Source organism: Brachycentrus maculatus, unplaced genomic scaffold (assembly GCF_059751285.1).
Source record: "Brachycentrus maculatus isolate JH-2025_06_01 unplaced genomic scaffold, ASM5975128v1 h1tg000075l, whole genome shotgun sequence".
NCBI lineage: Eukaryota > Metazoa > Arthropoda > Insecta > Trichoptera > Brachycentridae > Brachycentrus > Brachycentrus maculatus.
The window spans coordinates 149,695-167,515 of NW_028280829.1; the positions used below are offsets into that span (position 1 = coordinate 149,695).

The window sequence follows — 17,821 nt, forward strand, 5'->3', positions numbered from 1 at the left end:
TTTGTTTTATATTTTCAGCGAGTAAAACGATTTCTTTCATCCAATATGTACCGAAATAAAAAAAAATATACATATAAAGTAAAAATTTATAAAGGTCACTATCAAACTGACGTTTCTGTAAATAACGAAAACATAAAAAAAGTCATATGTCAATATGCAATATACAATAGCAATTTAACAAAACCCACTGTCGAAATGACGCTTCTGAAGTAAACAATACCATATAAAAAATTTAAAACGTGCGATAACATAGAGAATGTAATAAACAATACAATGCAATTTAATAAAAGCCACTGTCAAGTTTATGTTTATCGAATGAACGATATTCGATAAACATCAATTTGACAGTGGCTTTTATTTAATTGCTATTATTTATTACCATTTCTAAGATATCGTTCATTTGATAAACATCAATTTGACAGTGGTTGTTATTAAATTCTGTTGTTTATTACCATTTCTAAGATATTGTTCATTTGATAAACATCAATTCGAAAGTGGCTTTTATTAAATTGCTATTATTTATTACCATTTTAATTATATTGTTCATTTGATAAACATCAATTTGACAGTGGCTTTTATTAAATTCTATTGTTTTGATATTGAAGGTAGTAAACAATAGCAATTTAATAAAAGCCACTGTCAAATTGATGTTTATCAAATGAACTTTTGTTCATATCGTAGTCATACAGGAGAAAGTGACCAAGTGCATTGTTTTACAAAAACGTGATCATTAACTATTTGATATCTTACTAGCTTAATATTGCCCTGAAAAAATCCCAATGGATTTTAAACTTGGAAGTATAATATATTGACTTGTTAAAAATGACTAACTGCATTGGTGTTTATTTTCTTGCCAAGCAAAAGTGACTAAATGGCCCTCCTGAGCATTTTACGTTTTGGTAGTTGGTCACTTTCTCCTGTACGACTACGATACGTAACTATGACATTTCATAGAAATGGTAATAATCAATAGGAATTTAATAAAACCATCTGTCAAACTGACGTTAATCGAATGAACGATAGCATAGAAAAAGTTATGAAGATCGGCCTGTTCTGGTGACTTTCCATGAGGTTAAATCAACAGAATATTTGAATACGGGTGATAGGATGTCACTCGAAATATTTTACACTCTGAAATTAAAATAAATAAGGTCGCAAAAGGCCAAGTTTTTTTGTATTGAATCACACATCGCTCACTCCTTTCAAGAACGGCATGAATCAAAAAAATTGATTTTTCAAGAGAATGTTTTCAAAGTTTAAAAATATAAGTAGTAAATTAAGTGCATATAATAGTTTATATTTGGCTAAAATTGCATTTTTCTTATTAACTATAATCTTTAAATGTAGTCAAGATCCTAACCCAATTATTTCAAATAAACATCTCACTCCTTTCAACAACGTCAAATATCAAAAAACTTGATTTTTCAGGAGATTGTATTTAACGTTTAAAAATAGAATAAAATGTATTAAAAATAAATATCAAGCCACTTATTAAACTTTTTACTGTGCAACAGATCTTTTTAGGCGAAACCTGAAGGTGTTTTCTATATTTGAAAAAAAATTGTTTAACGTTTAAATATATAATAAAATGTATTAAAAATAAATATCAAGCCACTTATTAAACTTTTTACTGTGCAACAGATCTTTTTAGGCGAAACCTGAAGGTGTTTTCTATATTTGAAAAACATTTTGTTTATTTAAAAAAATAATTAAACAATACTTTTTCTTCAAAATGCAATAACAACACTTTCTGTCCTGTAGCGGGTAAATATTAAGTTAAAAATATGCCTCTTTTGCTGGGATAAAGTACATTTACTGGGCATTCCGAAAACATGCACAACTGAAAATTGACAATTTTTAATTTATGACATTCTTGAAAGGAGTGAGCGACATGCGATCTTGAAAGTTACATATGGATAGATCTGTCGTCGTCAGACCTTCAACTGTAATATATTCACATGAAAATATTCATGTACCTTTTATCTCAAGTTTCGTATTCTAGAACGTTAACGTCATCAATCTTTAGTCGTGTCTATTTATCCATCTATTGATATATATCATTTGGGTTGGTGGCTGTCAATGTTCGATGTACTGTGATAATTCATATTATTTTATGACATCTCATCAAAGATAAGGAAGAATATGGAAGTCTGGACATTTACGGGGCTGACGACCGTCATAGGCTGGTTTAAATAATCAATTATTAAGTAATAAATTATTGACAACCACACCACTCAAATTCTTGGAAGTTTTATATATATATGAACCAATTTTGAAACATTTTTCTTGAATCAATAGAACTTCACTAGAGACATCTATTTGTGAGATGTCTAATATATATTTATATATATATATATATATATATATATATATATATATATATATATATATATATATATATATATATATATATATATATATATATATATATATATATATATATATATATATATATATATATATATATATATATATATATATATATATAAACGTAAACCATGTAAACGCAGTGTTATCTTGAGCATTAACACATGAAGGAAAGGTGATCAGCCCTCCGCTTCAGGTACCAGTCCAGGGTAATATTGAATAAATATTAGAGTGAAAAAATCACTTATATTTGTGTGGGTATGTATGTGTTATCTCCCCATTTCTCCCCTCCTATCAGAATATGTATCTCTAATAATATTAGAAATATCATAAATTTCTCTATCGGCTTTCGAGTGCTGTGCACACAGACGATATTTTAATATTAGTCCAGACAATCTGTAGCTATACGGGGACAAGTCAAAAAATTATCCGAGTAAACTGTTTTTTTTTGTTTTTTTATTGATGCTTCTTTATAGATATAGAAGCATGTAGAAGTTGGGCGTTTTGGGCTTACGACTTGTGACAGGCTAGTTCGAGTGATCTCTTTAGACACGTGTAAGGGTGGTGACTGACCTGAGCATTTCGTCGTAACGTAACACGTTACGATGCGAGCATTCAGGCAGTCAGTACAGCGAGCCGAGCGCTCCATCCATAGTCTCGGATGCTCGGTGATGCTCGCCGCGAGCGATGTTACGACGTTACGTTACGACGAAATGCTCCGGTCAGTCACCACCCTAACATTCACCATTCATTCTACCCATGGTTGAAAAATTTCGGTTATATTTATGCTTCAATTTTTAAGAAATGCTCATGCTAATTCTTCTATTTTTTAATTTTTTAATAGCAGAATCCTGCTGCAATGTATGTAAGATTCTTCCCAAATAATTTTACAAACTAGAAGACGCCTGAAAACATCGTTTTTCTTCTTCTTTCCTCATGGCTCCATCCTAATTTATCATCTTTGTAGACTGTTGGGGTAAGCTCTCCTCGTCTTCTGTCATGGACAATGTCAACTAGGCCATGCCTTCATATCATGTTATCTTTCTGCAGCATCCATGAAGTCTTTGGTCTTCCTCTAGATGTCTTTCGAGGAAGATCCATGGCGATTGACTGGTTTACAATATATTATTTTTTGACATCTCATCAAAGATGAAGAAGAATATGGTAGTCTGGGCATTTACGGGGCTGACGACCGTCATAGGCTGGTTTGAAGTGATCACTTTATACACGTGCAACATTCAACAATTCTACCCATTATTGACAACGACACCACTCAAATTCTTGGAAGTTCTATATGTATGAACCAATTCAGAAACATTGTTATTGAATCACAAGTACTTCATTAGAGACATCTATTGGTGAGATGAAAATAAAAATCTTTATCTTTGATGAGATGTAAAAAAATAATAAGAAAATAACTCCTGTAATTGGAGATAATCCAGATTTTGTGAACAAGTATTCGGACACACTCAAAATGTTGTATGTAAGATTCTTCCCGTTTTATTTTACAAACTAGGAGACGCCTGAAAACATCGTTTTTCTTCTTTTTCCTCATGGCTCCATCCTAACTTATCATCTTTGTAGACTGTTGGGGTAAGCTCTCCTCGTCTTCTGTCATGGACAACATCAACTAGGCCATGCCTTCGTATCATGTTATCTTTCTGCAGCATCCATGAAATATTAGGTTTTCCTCTAGATGCCTTTCGAGGAAGATCCATGGCGATTGCCTGGCTCACAATATGATCAGGTTAACAAAAAATATCATTTTAATTGTCATTTTTTTATTTATTTAACTTATATTATGACTTATACTTCGACTTATATTTGAGTTATTTATTTACAAGTCAAACGCCCATGTTGCTCTTACTTCTATATTTGTGTCGGGTTGTGGTCCCGAGGTTAGTGTCTCTCGAGTCAGAGTTTCTGGGTTCGAACCCACTCTACCACAATTAGATACCCATTTTTAATAATGACCCGCTTAGGCTCACAGGTATAGTATGAAATTAAAGTATTTTTGTAAAAAGCAAAAACAATATTCAAGATCAATAAATTCAGAAGATGAAAAGAAAAGCAAAAATATTGACTTTGTCTCCTTGTGTAACTGAATCTGACTTTTCCCTCGCCAACATTAGACCCCCAAAATGTAATGAAAGTACCGACTTGTCTGAACAGATGTGGATAAATGTCGATAAACGATTGATAACTACACCTAGCAATGTATACGTTATACACACACACACACACACACACACACACACACACACACACACATATATATATATATATATATATATATATATATATATATATATATATATATATAAATATATATATATATATATATATATATATAACGTGGTAATATTTTCCTTTTGAAAATTAAGTGTAAATAATATGTAAAGTGGGTGTATAATAATAAAATAAACAATGTGTTGCTTTGTAATTAAAGTTTATTCTTAATTTATCTTTATAATATGTTTCTATCTATCTATCTATCTATCTATTTGATTCTGACAGTTAATAATATTATCGGAAGTCTTTTGTTTTATTCTGAGCGACGCATGCGGCATCTGGTGGTAGAACTGTTTTATGTAGGTACTTTTTGTAAGTACTTAATAAAATTTATAGGTAGGTACCTAGTTATTTTATTACATCTCCCCCCTTGGGGATGAAAATTCATAGTAAAATTTTCACTCGTCCTCCGGATCATCTTCTTGTAGTGAAGGGACTGGTATAAGTTTAGTGATATGATAAAGTTTTTTTTTTTTTTTCTTTCTTTCTTTTTTTTCCTTCTTTTTTTCTTTTTTTTTTCTTTCTTGTTTTTTTTTCTTTCTTTCTTTTTTTTCCGTTCTTTTTTCTTTCTTTCTTTTTTTTGTATTTTTTTTTTCTTGACCCTTTTAAAGTAGACACAGTTTTTTTTAATCCATTTGTTTTTTTCTTTTGAATTCCTTCATTTTTATTCAGATCTCTTAAAGTATCTTCTAATATAACCAAATGTACAACTTTTAATTGTTCATCTGCATTTTCATTCGATTCTAAAACTGGATTCCTGCTTAGACAATCTACTTCTAAATTCTTCTTTCCTGGAGTATATTTTGTTTTATATTTTGTAGTATTTTTTTCTACTTTATTTTTATTTTCATTCTTCAAGCACTGTTTCTGTGTTATTTGTATGTCTTCATTTTTATTCTGATCTTTTAAAATATCTTCTAATTTAACCAAATTAACAACTTTTAATTGTTCATCTGCATTTTCATTCGATTTTAATACTGGATTCCTGCTTAGACAATCTACTTCTAAATTCTTCTTTCCTGGAGTATATTTTATTTTATCTTTCGTAGAAGTTTTTTCTACTTTATTTTTATTTTCATTTTTCAAGCACTGTTTCTGTGTTATTTGTATGTCTTTATTTTTATTCTGATCTTTTAAATTATCTTCTAATTTAACCAAATTTACAACTTTTAATTGTTCATCTGCATTTTCATTCGATTCTAATACTGGATTCCTGTTCACACAATCTGCTTCGAAATTCTTCTTTTCTGGAGTATATTTTATTTTATATTTTGTAGAAATTTTTTTCACATGATTTTTATTTTTAATTTTATCACTAGTTCTTAAATTTCCACGTCTTCTTTGATTATCTTCTAATCGTTTTCTTTGATCATCTTCCAATTTTTCTCTCTCACTCCGAACATATTGTAGTAATTGTTTTAATACATCTAATGTTTCATAATCCATTTCCAATTAACAAAATTGTCGTTTTATAACGTGGTAATATTTTCCTTTTGAAAATTAAGTGTAAATAATATGTAAAGTGGGTGTATAATAATAAAATAAACAATGTGTTGCTTTGTAATTAAAGTTTATTCTTAATTTATCTTTATAATATGTTTCTATCTATCTATCTATCTATCTATTTGATTCTGACAGTTAATAATATTATCGGAAGTCTTTTGTTTTATTCTGAGCGACGCATGCGGCATCTGGTGGTAGAACTGTTTTATGTAGGTACTTTTTGTAAGTACTTAATAAAATTTATAGGTAGGTACCTAGTTATTTTATTACATATATATATATATATATATATATATATATATATATATATATATATATATATATATATATATATATATATATATATATATTTATATATATACATATGTTTATATCTTCTTCTTCCTGACTTCATCCCAATTTATCATCATTGTAGACCGTTGGGGTCAGGTCTCCTCATCCTCAGCTTATAGGTCCTTCTATCATATCGTAATCATACAGGAGAAAGTGACCAAGTGCATTTCTTACAAAAACGTGATCATTGACTATTTGATATCTTACTAGATAAATATTGCCCTGTAAAAATCCCAGAGCGTTTTTAAACTTGGAAGTATTATATACTGACTTGTTAAAAATGACTAACTGCATTGATGTTTATTTTCTTGCCAAGCAAAATTGACATAAATGGGGCCTCCTGAACATTTTACGTTTTGGTAGTTGGTCACTTTCTCCTGTACGACTACGATATACAAAGTGTCTTGGAATCATTTTATTTTTCTGCAGCATCCATGAATTCTTTGGTCTTCCTCTAGATGTCTTTCGAGGAAGATCCATGGCGATTGCCTGGTTCACAATAGTTCTGTTTGCAATAGTGAAAAAGGAAAACTAATAAAATAAAGACAATGTGCCTCTGAGAGATGGTAATACTTGCCATTTTCCACACTTAGGTACGATTGCACTGTTTTTATTATTTTTTTATTAAGCATTTTGAATATTTTTTTGTTGCTGCATATTGTGAAATTATACAAACTAAAAATATGTGTTTTTTTTTCATTTAAGTGAGAGTCACAAGGCAACACAAGGCCGGGTACAGCTAGCGATATTAAAATGTTTTATATTTTTTATTATTTTAAAAGTATCCCGTCAATAAAACAGTGAGCAATACAGAAAAACCAAGATGGCAACCTACGTGTGTATTAAGAAAGGTTTTTGTCGTTCCTTTTTTTTACACAGCAACACAGAGTAAAATTTTGTATTTAAAAAATCATACCAAATCGTTTTGCTTTGGTTTTTGATACATACGTGTTGCCGAAGCAAAGGGTTGCCTTATCTTGTGTTTATTTTCGTTATTTGTATAGTGAGATAGTCCTGAATAGTATCCCATAAAAGTCTAACCGAAAATACATTTGGTATCGTTAAAAAAAATACATTTTTCTGAAAATTTTATACGAATGCTTTATAAAAATATCACACTGATGCCACTATCGGCGTTGAATGAGGGGAACAGCAAACAATTGTGAGTTGCACATATCGCTCACTCCTTTCAAGAACGCCATAAATAAAAAATCGGCAATTTTCAGTCGTGCATGTTTTCAAAATGCCCAGCAAAATGTACTATATCCCAGCAAAAGCGGCATATTTTAAACGTAATATTTACCCGCTACAGAGCAGAAAGCGTTGTTTTTGCATTTTGAAGAAAAGATATTATTTCATTATTTTTTTTAAATATACTAAATATTTTTCAAATGGAGAAAAAACCTTCGGGTTTACCTAAAAAGATCTGTTGCACAGTAAAAAGTTCAATAAGTGGCTTGATATTTATTTTTAATACATTGTATTGTATTTTAAAACTTTAAAAACGTTCTATAGAAAAATCAAGTTTTTTTTATTTAAAACGTTCTTGAAAGGAGTGAGCGATAATTTAAACGAATTTTTTTAATTTATTTATTTCTTAAAAATATTGACGTACATACTTATATTCATTTTGGCGATGAGAAAATATTTTGAAGAAAAACGTTTGTAGGAAAGCATTCGAAGATTGAAGAACATTTATTATTGCAATACATACAATTATCCTTTTTTTTACAAAAATGTGAGTAATATTAGTATATAACCACTCACCGAGATTTTTACGTACCTATACCGGTTTCGAGACGTACCAGTCTCTTCGTCAGGACAATCACTACCACAGCTTGCAAACAACACTACCCTTCACTACCATGGAACTATTTTCACACTTGAAACTACATGTTTTAAAACAACATGTTGTTGTAGTTTGAATACCACACTACCCAAGAATTTGAGTAGTGTGGTTGTCGATAACGGGTAGAATTGGTGAATGTTACACATGTGTAAATTGATCACTTAAACCAGCCTATAACGGTCATCTTTGATGAGATGTCAAAAAATAATTCTTTAAATAAATTATTTTTATACAAAATAATAATTTAAAATTGGTCTGATTAAAAATAAACAAGATAAAATTTACAACATTTTGAGTGTGTCCAAATACTTGTTCACAAAATCTGGATTATCTCCAATTACAGGACTTAATTGAGATAATTGAGATAATCCAGATTTTGTGAACAAGTATTTGGACACACTCAAAATGTTGTAAATAAATTATCTGGTCAAATTATAAGCTTAAATAATAAAAATGAAAATGGTATTTTCTGGCGTTTCTCATGTGTGTGATTATAATCCAGGATTCGGACCTCACATACTAATATAAGAGTTTCTGCTAAATAAAAAGCTTCTTTACATCTCACCAATAGATGTCTCTAGTGAAGTTCTAGTGATTCAAGAACAAGGTTTCTAAATTGGTTCATATATATATAGAACTTCCGAGAATTTGAGTAGTGTGGTTCAATAATGGGTAGAATTGGTGAATGTTACACGTGTGTAAACTGATCACTTAAACCAGCCGATGACGGTCGTAAGCCCCGTAAATGCCCAGACTTCCATATTCTTCTTCATCTTTGATGAGATGTCAAAAAATAATATGAAAATAAAATTTACTATGCAAATTTAATATCCCACGCGAGCCACCGAAAAAGCCTCGGGGCTCACGAGCTACTTACTGTATGGCGATTGATGGTATATAGTAATGTATCATTAATTTCAATTTTTAGTACACCGTTATTTCATTTCATCAATTTTATATTATTTCTTATGATTTGTAAATAAAATTAAAAGCTCATATCTTTTTTATTTCAGATAAAGACGCTACGGAGACAAAACGCAACCCTTCATCAAGAAAAATTAGACACCCTCTCTAAGGTAAGTCAATTTCTGTATGCTTTTCTTCTTTATTAGTTGCCTGAGAAATTTCTTCTTGCCTTTTATGTACAAGGACTTATTGAACTTTTTACTGTGCAACAGATCTTTTTAGGTAAAACATGAATGTTTTATCTCCATTTGAAAAATATTTAGGATATTAAAAAAAATAGTTAAACAATACCTTTTCTTCTAAATGCAAAAACTAAAAATGTAAAAACAAAAAAAAAAATAATATATATATATATATATATATATATATATATATATATATATATATATATATATATATATATATATATATATATATATATATATATATATATATATATATATATATATATATATATATATATATATATATATATATATATATATATATATATATATATATATATATATATATATATATATATATATATATATGTATATATATATATATATATATATATATATATATATATATATATACCCAGACTTTCATCTATGCTGACATATAAAAAAAACTTAAATGGAGAAAATTCAGATTTGTGAGCAAGCATTTGAACACACTCTCAAACGTTGTGAATAATTTTTCAGACTGTCCAATTAACAAAAAATAAAGTAAACAAAAATAATCCGGCCCTTTTCTCAAAATAGTTGGTTACCCCTGATATAATGCAACCGCACGATTAATGAACACCCATTACGCGAAATGTCTCCAAAGCCGCGGAACAATGGAGTAGGTGTTGCCACCTGTTAAAAAAATACACGTGTTATGAAATTCTCGTATTGGCCTATTGTTCAAATCACGTGGGGCAAATCTCAACCTTATCCGTTTATTTATAATAAAAAATTATTGGTAAATACCGCTATTGATGAAAATCTAATGTGACACGTGTTTCGATGAATTTTGAATCATTTTTTTAAACACGTGTGTCGATGCAGTATGATCAAAACACGTCGGCTGTCCAAACTCAAAACCCAGTAAGGGACATTTTTTTGTAGTACATTTTTTTCAAGTAGATTCTACTTAGTCCAAAATGAAGAAATAAAACGAGTCATTTGGAAGTTGTGTATTTCAAAAGACTGCGTTCATATTTTGTCAGCTAAGTTCGACTGGTTGTGTTTGGGCTACAGGCAACATTTCAGTGGATAATGGAGTCGAGTGTTTAGACTTTTTTTTTTATTTAGACTCGGGGTGTTGTATAGTTGTATTCGATATTTACATAGAACGCGGTTAGGGGCGATAAGGGGCTTAGTTCGCTGTTCTTATCAAAAGGTGTTCTCGCTTATACGGGCCGGCCGCGGAACCCCAAACTGTGGGACTAAAAAAAAGCGCGTGTGGCACCTTACACGTGATTGAAGTGAAGAATTCTTTTTGACATCTCAGAGACGAGAGAGAGAGAGAGAGGAAGAGATACGGACATCTGGGAATTTACAGGGCTTGCGACCGTCATAGTCTGTTTAAGTGATTACTTTACACACGTGTAACATTCACCAATTCTACCCATGATTTACAACCACACCACTCAAATTCTTGGAAGTTGTCTGATCACTTTAACCAGTCTATGACGGTCGTAAGCCCTGTAAATGCCCAGACTTCATTATTCTTCTTCGTCTATGTTGAAATGTGAACATAAATGCATAATAATAATAATAATTTTGGATGATTTATATAGCGCCATTTTCGTAAAATACTACCTCAAGGGCGCTTGTTCATACATAATGTATTATGATATGGAAATGATATTGATAAAAATATATATGTATTAAAGAAAAACCATTACGAATACCAATAAGGAACTCCTACCAACCATCAAGCAGAGAAAGCTGAAGTACTTCTGACACGTCATGAGAAATGAAAAATATCGTCTTCTCTTCCTAATCATACGAGGAAAGATTGAGGGGAGAAAAACTCAAGGACGCCGAAGGACATCATGGCTGAAAAACCTACGGAAATGGTTTGGCAGAAGCACCAAATCTCTGTTCCGAGCTGCAGCATCAAAAGTGAAGATAGCCATGATGATCGCCGATCTTCGTTAGAAGTGGCACAGAAAGAAGAAGAAGAAAGAAAAACGTCTGAAGTCTGAGTCTGAAGGGGGGAAAGTGAAGCCGCCGTATTATTGGGCCTTCTTCTCGGTCTTCTTGGGCTGCAGCATGGCCAAGATGTTGGGCAGGACGCCTCCCTGAGCGATGGTAGCGCCGGAGAGCAGCTTGTTGAGCTCATTTCATTGTGGATATTCAACTGCAGATGTCGAGGGGTGATGCCGGTCTTCAAATGCATATTCATCCTGTTCTCTCTGCGATGATGCAGATCTCCATGCTATGATGTTAGTTACTCAGTTTTTTTTCAGTTACAATTGAGAAGCACCGGTTTCCCGATAATGCTCCCTGGGAATGTGACAATGGAACTTATGTGCGAGTGTGTGGCGCCGTATGGCAACGGATATTGTGGCCACGTTACACACTCGCGCAACGCGGAAACTAACTGAAAAAAAACACGAATTATTTCAAGGAAATGTACGTTGGAGTGAGTATTTTCCGATAGGGCATTGTCACTTGCGAGCAATATCGGTTATATATAACGTAATGTATCAAGTCTGAAGTTGACATGCACCTAAAGGGTAACTTTAGCTTTATATATATATATATATATATATATATATATATATATATATATATATATATATATATATATATATATATATATATATATATATATATATATATATATATATATATATATATATATATATATATAAATATATATGTATATGTATATATATATATATATATATATATATATATATATATATATATATAAATATATATATGTATATATATATATATATATATATATATATATATATATATATATAAATATATATGTATATGTATATATATATATATATATATATATATATATATATATATAAATATATATATGTATATATATATATATATATATATATATATATATATATATATATATATATATATATATATATATATATATATATATATATATATATATATATATATATATATTTATTTATATATATTTATATATATATACAGTATCTACTCAATGAATTAGGGCCACCCATTATTTTTTTGAATACTCTGAAATCTTTTGGATTATTATATTTATTTTACATAAATACTTTAAGTTTTCTATTGACATCTAATATCATGTATATTACCTTCAATAATATGTAAAATATACCTGGATAATTTAAGCCTTTATAAAATTTCAAACCCTTTTTCTGAGAAAGGTCCCTAATTAGCACAGGTAGACAGATAGTTGAAAGTTCAAAAAATAGTCCTATCTCATTTATTAGTGAAGTTTCTTCAGTTCTGGTTGTTGCTTTGTTTAGAGAGGTTATATAGCTATCGTGTCTTGTGAAAAAAACTTAATTTTTAATTTTAGTTCATAAATTATAATTTTTTTTTGTAAACACAAGTGTTTTTTTTGAAAAGGACAAAATGGGAAAAAGTAAAGACATTTCTGAGGAAAAAAAGTCTAGTGTTATAGTGCTACTGAAATTAGGAATACTATCTAATAGAGAAATTTCAAAAAAAGAAAACGTTTCTCGTCAAACAGTGGACAGAATTTCAAAATCAATAAAAAATCAGTCACCCGCCACCAGCAATCGGCGAAAGAACTGTCGTAGGATTAGAAAAACAACACCGAGGACTGATCGAAAAATCGTTCAAAGTGCCTTAGAAAACCGTAGTGCATCAGCAAAAACATTAAAAATAAAATTGGAAGAAGAGGGTATAAATATATCGGTATCAACACTGAGGCGACGTCTTTACGAAGTAAATCTGAAATGCAGGCGCCCTGTAAAAGTACCAAAATTGACACCACGAATGAAAGCGGATCGATTAAAATGGGCCAGGCTACATCGAAATTACTCGGTAGATGATTGGAAAAAGGTATTTATTTAAATGTAATTTTCAACATATCATTTTAGTAAATAAACTTATATATTTGAATTAAACTTAAATTTTCATTATTTTTCAGGTCATCTTTAGTGATGAGTGCCGGTTAGAAGCCGTGACAGAGAGCCGTCGATTCGTCAGGAGAACACCAATGGAACGTTACAATGAGGCCTGTGTGGTAAAAGTTATCAAACACCCCCTGCAACAATGATATGGCCATGTATTATTAACAATTTACCTGGGCCGTTGTTTTTCGTGGAAGGAACAATGAACCAAAATTCCTATAAGCAGGTCCTCGAACGAATTTTATTGCCTTTCTACCATACACTCGACCCAACAGAAGGTCCATACACCTTCATGCAGGATGGGGCACCTTGCCACCGGGCTAAATCAATAATAATTTTTTTTTCTAACAAAAATCTGCCTTTGCTCCCCTGGCCTGGAAATTCTCCGGACCTTAATCCTATAGAAAACGTATGGAGCATGTTAAAAAATAAGGTATACTCATTTCCAAATCTGACAGTAGACTGTCTAAAAAAAAATATTCAAAAAATTTGGTCAGAAGACGAAGAAATAAAAAACATGATAAAACAGTGCATTTTAAGTATGCCAAAAAGAATTGAGGCAGTTATTTCTGCCAAAGGTGGAAATACTAAATACTAACTATATTTATATGAAAGTGTATGCATAATTTAAGCGTAATAAAGTGTTCATGTGTAAATAAAATTCAAGGTTGTTTTATTCAAGGTTTTCTCTGAGTTATTCCTGTTTGAATTGAGAAATTGCGCGAAATTCTGCGTGGCCCTAATTCATTGAGTAGATACTGTATATATATGTAACATTTTGAGTGTGTCAAAATACTTGATAAGGAATGTGTATATTCTTGACTTGAGAGTTATTTTTACATTTTGAGATCTAAGCATAGATGAAGAAGAATAAGGAGAGAAAATAACTAACTCACATCGCTAACTCCTTTCAACAACGTCCTATATAAAAAAAACTAGAATTTTCAGGAGATCGTTTTTAACGTTTAAAAATATTATAAAATGTATTAAAAATAAATATCAAGCCACTTATTGAACTTCTGTGCAACAGATCTTTTTAGGTAAAACCTGAAGAGTTTTTCTCCATTTGAAAAATATTTAAAATGTTTAAAAAAAATATTAAACAATACATTTTCTTCAAAATGCAAAAAACAATATTATATATTGCATTATTAAATAGTATAAATCTATTATTGGAACGCTAACTGCCCATCATATCATTTTTCCTTGGTTTCCCCCACCTTTTCTCCTTTACCGGAGAAAAATTCAATCCGTCTTTGTTAAATCAATTAAAAGACCCACTCTATTTGTGGATAAAAAAATTCAGAAAATTTACATCGAACTACATTTTTACCCGCTTAAATATAAAAATAGTAACAAAAAAATGGTTCTCAGAATTTTAGGATATTATCCTCTTCTAATATTACACTCTGCTTATCGCTTCAGATAACGCTGATCAAATATTGGTTAGGTATATTGATATTACAGGACATTACTGGCAGCAGTAAAAAATCGGTTACAATAGAGTCAATTGTACTTTTTTTTTTTCAAAAAAATTATAAAGTTTTTAAAAAATCCACCAATCGTCTGTCTGCCTTGATATTAGTATTTTTAAAATAACAACGTCTTACACCGCAGAGTAGCCTCTCATGTTCGAAAAGTTGCCCGATTTTTTTTACGGTTCCTTGGCAATTACTCTTCAACAACAAGCAGTACGTTTAATGTTACTGCACGATGGTATAACTCGATTCTTTTGCTTTATGGCTTAATTCATTATTTTATCGTAATGACATCAGAATGCAAAAAAAGCCTGAAGAATGAAAGAGTTTCCTTTCAAACAATACACTTTTTTTATTATTTTCATGAAAAGTTACAAAAACTCGTTTTTTCTTTTAACAAACACATAATAAGTTTAAAAATGTATAATTTTGTAGGTATAAAACTTCCATTAGGAAATATTGTAATAAAACATAATTTTCAGGGGGCCTGAGACGGATAAATCTATTCTACAATATTTCCAAAAATTTAGTCATATGATTGATTGCTTATCATGCGTAAAATAGTGAATATTTCAGTCTAAAAAGTGACCACTTAAACCGGCCGATGACAGGTCACGAGCCTTTTAAATGCCCAGATTTCCTCTCTCTCGTCTTTATAGACTTCTTCATCTATGTTGCCTTTTTTTCTTTTTTTGAATTTTAAAAACAGTGGTATGCTTTTATTAATTCATTTAGCAGTCACTGGTAATATCTATCCATTTAAATTTTAATTTTACTTGGTAAATACACTACACGTCCGCCTCCGTAGCCTAATGGTCAGCACGCTCGGCTACCGTTCTGGAGGTCCCTGGTTCGATTCCCAAGGGGGGTAAAATAAATATAAGTGATTTTTTCACTGTCATATTTATTCAATACTACCCTGGACTGGTACCTGAAGCGGAGGGCTGATCACCTTTCCTTCATGTGTAAACGATCAAGATAACACTGCGTTTATATGACGCAGTGCCCTATGCACCATTGGGGTGCGGATAAGGGTTTTTTTTTTTATTAAATTCACTATATATTGAAATCTATTGTGACACGTGTTTCGATGCATTCAACATCATTACGGTGATTGATAATGACCACATGCGGAATTTACACTGATTTCTATTTTAAAATTTCTATTGTTTCAAAATTATAAATTTTCTACTTATTTCTACGTTTTTCTTCATTATCCTTCAACGTCCCAAGGGCACAGTTCTAAAATTTATAAAACCCACACATACGGTGTTTGATTATGATGTAAATGTATCGAAATACGTGTGATATTATATTTTAAAACATGGTGGTATTTACCACGTAAAATTTGAATCAAACACAATTGTATGCTGTTTTGGATATTGAAAGCATTAACTTTGTGGATCATATTGATATATTATTTTGAGAAATAAAAAGACTTTGTTTTTTGATCAACTCACATTTTTATTAACCAACTAGTTTCGGCAACAACCTGTGTCATAAATTAAACCCTGAAGAGGGCAACAGGTTATTGCCGAAACTAGTTGGTAAATAAAAATGTGAGTGGATCATAAAATAAAGTCTATTTATTTCTCAAAATAATATAACAATTGTATGCTCTTAAAAAATATTGAATTCGAATTACGAATATTTTCGCTGAACGAAAAAAGTTCGTAGCCCGAAATTCCACTGTACTTTTTTTCTTATCGTATGTTCCCCTGACGTAATAAATCGCTAGGTAACCCTATCAATCCTTGAAACAATGATTAAATTATTGATCCCGTGAAAAGGCTATAAAAGGTCCCTAAATCTATTCAAATGTTTCCATAAGCACAATAGGCCCCATAGATATATATCGTATAATTTAAAGATCTGGTTTATCAGATCGTCTAATTTAATTCTATTACAAAAAATATAATCCAGTTTTGTATTTTAGTCTATTTAGAAATTGTTGTGAAATTTCTCTATTTCAAATTATAGTTCTTCGATCCATGGTGAAGATTTCAATAAGGTAATAAAATTTTATTTTTCTTTTTGATAGGGTAAATTGTAGAGTAACTGGCCACTGCCAGATACTATGGTTGAAATTTTCGAGAAATATATATTTTTTTTAAATAGATGAAATTATTTTACAACTGTATAATAAGTATGTAAAAAGAACTCCACCGACAAGACACATAAGGTGGCTTGATGGGTCTCCGAAAAAATATGTTTATGTGTGAATAAATATATGTATGTACATATCGCTCACTCCTTTCAAGAACGTCATAAATCAAAAATCGTCAATTTTCAGTAGTGCATGTTTTCGGAATGCCCAGAAAATGTACTACATCCCAGCAAAGGAGGTACATTTTTAACTTAATATTTACCCTCTACGGGGCAGAAAATGTTGTTTTTGCATTTTGAAGAAAAGGTAATAATATTTAATTATTTTTTTAAATATACTTAATATTTTTCAAATTTAGAAAAAACCTTCAGGAAAACACCTAAAAAGATCTGTTGCACAATAAAAGTTCAATAAATGGCTTGATATTTATTTTTAATACATTGTGTTATATTTTTATACTTAAAAAACGATTTCCTGAAAAATCAAGTTTTTTGATTTGTGACGTTGTTGAAAGGAGTGAGCGATATATGGACATAATATATATTTTTTTTAAATAAATAAATGAAGTAAAAAAACTACTACATTCCATGTCATTTTCAAACACCGTACCGCGTCCATTCAGTTATAAAGTATAAAAACCCTCCATTGCACGACTGTGTACCCAACATTAAATACCAAATATACTAGTATATACCACTATTTCTTTAAAACTATTGTAACACATGTTTCGATGCATTCCGTGTCGTTTTCAAACACCGTAATGCTCGTGCGAATGTGTACGGTGTTTGAAAATGATGCGGAATGTATTGAAACACGTGCCGCAATTG

General features: G+C 30.5%; 1 protein-coding gene across 1 annotated transcript in view; it reads left to right on the top strand.

Moving 5' to 3' along the window:
* LOC148311109 (uncharacterized) overlaps positions 1 to 17,821 on the top strand; it is a 97,163-nt gene that overhangs the window by 3,981 nt on the left and 75,361 nt on the right. The window contains exon 2 of the mRNA XM_088257226.1: positions 9,358 to 9,420. Within this exon, the coding sequence (XP_088113352.1) occupies positions 9,358 to 9,420 (63 nt within the window). The remainder of the gene's footprint in view (positions 1 to 9,357; positions 9,421 to 17,821) is intronic.